Here is a 9,066-nt window from a genome sequence, read left to right on the forward strand (position 1 = left end):
GCGTCTGGGTCGTGAGATTGTGCAGGACTGCAAAGTCGAGTTACGCTTAGAAAGCTCAGTCGTAATGATGCCCCGAGAAGCCAACGATGCCTACTTGGTCGGTTTGTTCGAGAATGCAAAATAGTGCTTTCTAGCTCACCGTGTCCGCGGGGAGTGCGTCTGAATTATGCTCCCGCAATAAAACAATAAACGGTTCTTTACAGGACCAATTAATTGTGTTCTAATAAGAGTGAAACTGAAATTTACATTTTATGGTGTATAACAAATAATTTTCAGAAAGCAATATAAGAAATACGATGTGTGGAAAGAAAGAAAGAGAATTTAAATTATCTTCTCTCGCTCATTTTCGTGCACTGCTTTTCCATTCCTTTCTGCTGCTACTACCATCATAACTAAAACGAATGTGCGTGTTCCCCCACCATCTCATGGCCAGTGTTGCCACAATTGCATGTCGCTATAACAATTTGAATTATTTTATTGATCCTCTCTAGTATTGATAAAATATAGAACATGCAAAGTACACTAGTCGCATGCTTTTATTCGAACTTTTTGGCAGCCTCCGTTGATTAACTGCATAAATCGATTTGTTTGTGCAGCTCCTTGCTAGTAGCAAACTAAATAGCCTTTATCAGCGCTAACAAATAAAACAAAAGAATTTAAATTTGTGAAAATCTTCTCCTTCCTTCTTTTCAAATCTGCAACATTCTTTGAAAATATTGTTGGAATGTTGTTATTGAAAAACTGAACATGCAAGTTTGCTAGCACTGGCCACTAGATTGAAGGCGATGGAAAGACAGAATATTCGTTTTGGTTATGCTAGTATTGGTAGCCGAACGGAAAGGAAAGGCACAGGAATGGCACGAAAACGAGCGGGAGAGCGATAGTAGTGCTTTCTCGTGTTTTCATATATGAATATTGGTCGGTCGGTTTTTCTCATCATTCGTATTCGTTCAAGCACTAGCAAGCAGCCAGTCCACCGGAGGAAAGCAGTTGGTGATGATGACGGTCCGCAAAAGTGCCCCAGCTACTGGTGGCCCATCGCAACCAACTACCGATCAGGAACTGTCGCCATGCTAGTATTTCGCCCCAACTAAAGGGCAACGGAGCAACTAATCCGCTGGCTAACATTCCAGCGTCTGGTTCGTAAGGTTGTGTATTACTTCAAAGTCGAGCTACGCTTACAAAACTCAGCCGTAATGAAGCCAGTGATGCCTACTTGGTCGGTTTGTGGGAGTGGGCGTAAATTACAATAAAAGCAACGGTTCTTTTCAGGACCAATCAATTGTGTTCTAGTGAGAGTTAAACTGAAACTTTTATTTTAAGGTGTGTAGCAAATTTTCAACAAGCAACATAATACGTTGGGTGGAAAGAAGTAGCTTGCACAAGGAACAAAAATTTAAATTATCCTCTCGCTCGTTTCGTGCACTGCTTTTCCATTCCTTTCTACTGTTATTATCAGTATTACCAAAACGAATGTGTTGTTGCATGTGTTTAAGAGAAACGTTGAAGTCGCATGCTTCTATTCAAGCTTTTTGGCAGCCCCCGTGAACTAACTGCATTAAATGATTTTTTGTGCAGCTCCGTGCTAGTAGCAAACAAAATGGCCCTACCAGTGTCTGATTCGTGAGATTGTGCAGGATTTCAAAGTCGAGCTAAGCTTATAAAGTTCAGCCGTAATGGTACCCGAAGAAGCCAGTCTTGTCGTTTTGTTCGAGGCTACAAAACAGTTCGCCAGGCACGTAACTATCATGCCAAAAATATCCAACGATCCAGCGCATCACCATCAACACCAACGCCGATACCAAAGGTTCTTTTCAGAACCACCATTATTACCATAGAGAATTATTTGAAAATTTCCCATTCTAACGTGATTCTGTTGAATATTATTAGATTTAAATTAACGTCTCGAATTGAAATCACGACGCTCCGGTTATGTGACAGACATTACCCACCCATCTTTTTTTATTGTGACCACGACACCCCTTTTCAATATTTCTGAATGAACAGAAGGTCGAGTTTGGAAAGTTTGTAACTTTCATTGTACTTAACCAAATTACACAATGTTCGCACTAATGATTCAGAAATATGATCAGGAATCTTCTGTTAGATTTGTAAGTATGTATAATTTACATGAATAAAGAAAAATTGATTTTCAGGAATCAATTATTATCTGTTCTTCCATTGGCCAGTACTACGCGACTTCCTCATGCTAACAATTAATTTCATCGTTAGCCATCTCCCTCACCAAGGCCAACAACGCCAACAAAACCGGTCCTTTTCAGGACCACCATCATTTTTGTAAAGAATAATTTGAAATATTCCTCGCCCAAATCAGCTTTTGTCCGAAAATCCTAATGAGTATCAACATATTTGAAGAACGTGTTCCTTATGTATTCTACATCTCTCCGGTTATGTCGCAGACATTACCCACCCATCTTTTTTCATTTTATTGTGACCACGACACCCCATTTCAATATTTCTGAATGAACAGAAGGTCGAGTTTGGAAAGTTTGTAACTTTCATTGTACTTAACCAAATTACACAATGTTCGCACTAATGATCCAGAAATATGATCAGGAATCTTCTGTTAGATTTGTAAGTATGTATAATTTACATGAATAAAGAAAAATTGATTTTCAGGAATCAATTATTATCTGTTCTTCCATTGACCAGTACTACGCGACTTCCTCATGCTAACAATTAATTTCATCGTTAGCCATCTCCCTCACCAAGGCCAACGACGCCAACAAAACCGGTCCTTTTCAGGACCACCATCATTTTTGTAAAGAATAATTTGAAATATTCCTCGCCCAAATCAGCTTTTGTCCGAAAATCCTAATGAGTATCAACATATTTGAAGAACGTGTTCCTTATGTATTCCACATCTCTCCGGTTATGTCGCAGACATTACCCACCCATCTTTTTGATAAAGAACAAAATTGAAATTGTGTTTCCACTACGGAGATTATCGAACACTCAGGGTAAAGAGAGTAATGTAATACGGCACCTTGGTAAAATATTTGAGAATTGAAACCTTTTTTGAATGCGCCTAGTAAAAATGTTTTCCACTTCACTCCAGTTTGTTTCTGACCATATTTGCAATTTGCATACTGAAATAAATCATAATTAAGGGTTTAATATAAATTGCTCTCCAGGGAGAAACAGTCCATGAAACAGAAAATGCAAACTTATTCTTTGAAATGATTTTGGTGGCCCTGAAAAGGGCCTTTTTTATAATGATACAAGTGAGTTCTACCTTTGCAACTTCCAAATCCATACAAAGTGCGTCCCTGCCGCTTCAGAGTATAGACGACATTCATTGCCGTTTTGCGCTTGGCGTGTTCAGGGTAGGTCACGGCATCTCGGATGACATTTTCTTGCACACCATCAGCATTCGTAGATTAAATCGAAGATGCATTTTACACCTCCACGACGAGCCAGACGCCGAATGGCAGATTTGGTGATTCCCTGCATTTTATCACGAAGAACCTTGCGATGCGCTTGGTACGGGAACGCAAACATGACACCGCTCATTGTACCGTCCGGACGAGCATGTTGCTCGTGTGGTAAGCGAGCACCCACTGATACAAAACAAGCTCGCGTGACCTGTATATATAACATTCCCGTATGTAATGAAACGCTTACATGCTCTTTTTTGACGGCTCTGCGTGGGATATGCTGGCAAATTGCGCATTTTCCTCGCTGTTTCCGAAGGATTTTCTGAAAATCCTTGTTTTGGTTTATTTATAGTAGTCGCAGTAATTCCGAAATTTAATACGAAATACGTGCACAAATTTCCGATCAGATAGTGCAAAAACGTCCAGTAGAACGGAAGATATTCGCATTTCAAATCTGGGAAAAATTCTCAACTGAAATTTTTGAAACGGGACCCCATAATGAAACGTTAGAAGTATTCTACTTCAAAATCATCCTAACTAGAATGATGTCACATATCAATGAGAATTCTATTTTTCTACCCGAGCAGTTTGGATTTCGTATTGGACATTCAATTACTCATCAACTTGTGAGAGTAACTAACTAACTAACTAACATAAAGGCAAATATATCAGAGGGTTCACTGGAGTTGCTCTTCTAGAAATCGAATAAGCTTTCGACAGTGTTTGGCACAAACGTTTAAATGCCAAAATGTGGGATTTCAATTTTCCAATTTACATAATAAAGATAATTAAAAATTATCTTATTAACCGTACCCTACAGGTTTCTTATCAGAATTGTAAATCTAATAAGCTACCCGTAAAAGCAGATGTTCCTCAAGGGTCAAGTGTCGCACCAATCCTATACAGTTTCGACACGTTTTTATAAACTCCCGATTTTATGCTCCCCCGTTTTTATGCACCCCCGATTTTATGAACTTTTTGTACCCGATTTTATCAATCCCCCATTAATTTATTTTTTTATGCCAGCAATAAAGGCCTACAATCTTACAATTGTATTGAATTAAGGTAATGGGTCTTGCATTGTTAGGTAGCAGTCAAATTGTAGGGTAGTTTACCCAATTTTGGTCCCATAAAGGGTAATTGATGAACTAGATTCACATTTTGCTTGAATTCTAAAAAAATCAAAGCTGTGTGTTTTCATGATAAACTATCACACTTTCACATATTATCCGTGGAAAATATAACAATTGGAAAAGTATGTAGTAAAAGTTGTGTATTTAGTAATATTATATTCTTATTATGTTGTAGTTCATGCTAAACTGCAAACAAAATTTAAACCAAAGACAATTTTCGGCGGATTGTCTGTAAACACCGGTCCCGAGGATACAATTTAGCGCATATTTGTCTCAGACACTGGGATATCTGCTCTCTAGTTTATCTACTCCTATAAAACGATCTCCTGCCAGCGCACTTGAGTTATCATTATACAAACATCAAATTGAATCAGCTATTGTCTTGTTCCTAGTCTCTTTTGATATCTCCTATGTCATTCAAGTGGATTGATCTATTCATTTATAAGTAAGAACAAACTAACCAGTCCGAATCAACGAGAATGGGTCATGCCAGTCGAAAGTCACTGACTTAGGCTCAAACCGCCTATCTCCATAAAAATACGTGTGCCGATTCCAAACTCTTTGATACCCGATACGGAATATTGTTTGATGACGAAAAACCCTGAAAAATATCAAACCTGTTTTCCCATTCTTGAAATTCTACGCATAACCGTTCTACTTCTACTAATAAAAAAACAAAAAGTAAAAAAAATGTGGAAAGAGAAAGTTCTATTAACTAAGAGATGGGTACGATATTAATAACTACAATAGTGAGATCGATCCTGTGAAACTATTCATCACTGTCGTCGCTTCCAAAAACTTAAAACATGGCGAACTCATCCATTTTCGATTTTATTAAAACTTGAAGTAGCCCGCTTAACAAGAAAGCTCTCAGCGCATACTTTTGTAAATAAAATGAATAGACAACTCATTTGTGGTGGCTGGACCAATATGCTAAGAATTTTCCGATTTCTATCAGATTTTTCCACTGAGCATTTTTCGTAAAATCTTCCTTAAAGTGAATTGTTCTAATGAAAAACTGTACTAATTACACTAGAAACGTTGAATATGAACGTAATTTTGGACTTAAAACTTTATTTGATCCACCGTTTCTCTCCAGATTGCACATTTAATTTTCATCTTCGATCGCGTTTTTCTTAAATTGTCAGTTTTGGAACATGGACGTAGAATAGCACTGAACTACCAACGCTCTGTATCTAATTAATAAAAGAATAGTTTTTGCATATCGCTTTTCAGGAGATTAACTGTTAAATTTCGTTGACAGAATACATTGTCATTCATAATAAGTCTATCTGCAAAATTTCAGATAGAACATATGCTTGGAAGTTGGATTAGACAACTTTCGGACGCACAGAGGAGTAACTAGAACAAATTCTTGGCCAATAACCAAAATTTTTTTTTTTTCGATTTTTTTGTTTCGTTATATTTTTTTTACATACCTAAGAACCTACTGTATAACGTGGCAAAATTAAGAGTATATCAAAAATTGTTAAAGAATTTTTGCATGGATGCCCAATGGTGATATTTTATGGGATATTTTATTCATTTTCATTATATATTCAGCGTTTTTTTGCACTGATAGGGAAATAGGTTTAATTTTTCTGTAAACTAACAACTTGAGATAATTCTTAGGTTGCTTTTGATTATGTATGATTGAAAAAGGAAGTTAAAAAAATTTCCCGATATTATCAACTTCCCCGTTTTATCAACCCAAATTTTTCGGTTGGTTGATAAAAACGGGTCATTACTGTACAAAATTTTTACCTCTGATCTTCCAAATCTACCCACATGCTTCAAAAATCACTTTTCTGTGACGATACTAGGGTAACCAACCAATTTTGGACACCTAGAGGAAGTGAAATTACGTCAACGTAAAAAAATATTTGCTTGACTATGTTTTAAATGCAATATATACACGTATCTGCCCCAAATTTATTACTCTTGAAAGAAAACTGTCAATGGCTGTTTTATACATTACCATAAACTCGTAAATGATATTTCTTTACAGCATGAAATTTTCACATTCTGGACCCTTCGACACTAATTTGGACAGTGTCCAAAACATATTTTGGACACAACGAATATATTTGAAGATATTTTGGACACTGTGAAGTATATTCTACTAAACTGATGTACTGACTCTTTGCATCATATTAAATGCATGAAAGGAGAACATAAGCAAATCAGTGATTGCCAATCCAAAGTGGTACATTAATCTCTTTATAGATGGCTCGCCGCATGAAGTAATTCTTTAGTTCTATCATTTTGGGAAATAGGAAAACTTTCGGTACAGTTAGGTTGCTGCAGACTTAACGAAGCAGCAGTAAATGTTATGCAATAGATGTTACAACAGTATATTTCATGTAACGTGGACAAAATCAAAGATATAAATTTATAATTAATATGCTTACGAGGTGGTTTCTTGTTCTTCTTTCTAAGTTCAGCTTTTCTTTGCTTCTCTTCTTCTACTTTCCTTTTTTCTTCAGCTTTCGCCTTGTGGTATTCAAGTCTACGGCGCGATGTTAAAACGACAGGACTACGTCGCTTGAATCGTAAAGTTCCTGTTCGTTTGGGTGTTTCAGGCGATTCCAGCAATTTGGCAAGCTCACTCTTACCATTACTTTGCTGTGATGTACCGCTTAGATTGTCAACACATAATTCGTCGATTTTAACAAACTCGAATTGAAAATCTTCTTCAACGTGCATTTCAGAAGTCCTTTCTTCGGTCATGCTTTGGTCTTCAATAAAATGTTCCTCAATCGTTTGATTTTCGACGACATCCATTGGTTTGAAGATATTGTAAACTTTCGCAAGAATCTGGTCTTCCTCTTACAAAGAATCCATATCATTTCCCTCGCGGTATCGGATGCGCCGGGACCGACCCATCATATCAAGTACTTCTTGCGCATCAGCATGACTTACTGGGAAAGTTTTCGAACTACTTACAGCGCTAACATTCATTTCATGGCAGTTTCCGTGTTGTGGATTATTCTGATCTATATTGGAACTGTTGCGAGCGAGACATTTGGAGTAATCGACGCTATTTTCATCGAATGGAAATAATCCGCATGCTTTAAACCCATTTCCAATAATGCGATCATTGATCGATTCCATCGCCTTTTCCAGAGGGCACGAAAAATTTTCCGTTTTTACGTGTTGATTTGGATTGCTGATTTTCCAGTCATCTGTCACTTTTAGCCATGCCGTTTTCAGTGGTTTGAAAACTGCAACGTCCAAAGGTTGTAAAATCCTTGTGCAGTTTGCATACAAGCAGATAAGGATAATGCCAAGTTTACTGCATTCTTCTGCTGTTTCCCATGGTGTGTGCGAAGAGTGTCCATCAACAAAATAAATAACCGGAAGCAAGTTTGCCTTAACTAGCTGAGGATGCAAGATATGTTTGATGTACTTTAAGAAACATTCTTTATTCATCCATCCGTTGTCCGTTCAGCGGGCACGCTCTTCGTAACTTCCATAGGAATTTTTTTGTACGGCAACACTATCATTGGGGGAAACATTACATCATCAGCAGAGCAAGTAAACATCACCGTGATATTTTTCTTCGCCGGTCCCTGATCAACTTTATACACGTTTCGCTCACCTCTCCTAGCAATCACTTTGTTGATCATCGGATCCAAGTAGAAGCAGGCTTCGTCGCCGTTAAGAATTCTTCTTGGATCGGAAAGAATGTCGGCTACCTTCTCTTCGCGAAGAATTCCTAAAACCTCTTTAAACCACTTTCTAATGTCGGACTCGGTTACGTTCGCACTAGCTTTCGTGACACTCTCCGGCTTTCGAACAGAAAGTTCAGACCGGTAACGGTTCAAAAAACGACGAAACCATTGATAACCTAAAACAGCATGAATTATATAGTTTCTAGAACAAAAACATCGATGTAGCTGGCATTAGTTACTTGGTTTTCCTTTTTGGAAACGATTTCTTTCCGGATGCTCTTCTAAGTAGAGGGTCACCCGATTCATGATGCGGTATTTAGTATCAGGGTATCCTTTTCGGGCCATTTTCTTTATCCATGCAACAAGTTTATAGTTTATAGTGTTTGCTCAACCGGAACTTGATAGTGGACCTGGGAATGCCGTGCAGTCGACAAGCTGTTTTAATTGGCGTTCCATTGCTGATTGCATCCAAGCAACGTTTAATCACCTCCTCCGAGTGGGGAACTCTACGCTTTTTGGCGGCGTTGTTCATTATGCATCAACTGAAAAAAGAAATATATATATATATATATATATATATATATATATATATATATATATATATATATATATATATATATATATATATATATATATATATATATATATATATATATATATATATATATATATATATATATATATATATATATATATATATATATATATATATATATATATATATATATATATATAAAGGTACGTAAAAATAATATAAACACATATTGAATCAACATAAATTCAATTTGTTTTTCAAATAATTTGACCAAAAACAGAAGGCGACCTACCGTTACAAAATTTTTCACTTTTTGATAATTCTAG

General features: G+C 36.9%; 1 protein-coding gene across 1 annotated transcript; it reads right to left on the bottom strand.

The window, feature by feature from the left end:
- Window positions 1-7,959: 7,959 nt before the first annotated feature.
- On the bottom strand, window positions 7,960-8,726 carry LOC131696276 (uncharacterized). The gene is made up of 2 exons (XM_058984827.1): window positions 8,445-8,726; window positions 7,960-8,381 (listed from the first exon to the last, which is right to left on the bottom strand). Exons 1-2 carry the CDS (start codon window positions 8,548-8,550, stop codon window positions 7,960-7,962), a joined length of 528 nt encoding a protein of 175 aa, XP_058840810.1. The 5' UTR covers window positions 8,551-8,726.
- Window positions 8,727-9,066: the final 340 nt, after the last annotated feature.

The sequence above is a fragment of the Topomyia yanbarensis genome, chromosome 1, assembly GCF_030247195.1.
Source record: "Topomyia yanbarensis strain Yona2022 chromosome 1, ASM3024719v1, whole genome shotgun sequence".
Lineage (NCBI taxonomy): Eukaryota > Metazoa > Arthropoda > Insecta > Diptera > Culicidae > Topomyia > Topomyia yanbarensis.

Excerpts from the sequence above, each read along its gene's own strand:
- LOC131696276 (XM_058984827.1), bottom strand. The coding sequence starts at position 8,550 with ATGGCCCGAAAAGGATACCCTGATACTAAATACCGCATCATGAATCGG. Across the intron at positions 8,382-8,444 it reads TTTCCAAAAAGGAAAACCAA|GTTATCAATGGTTTCGTCGT; the intron begins GTAACTAATGCC and ends ATGCTGTTTTAG.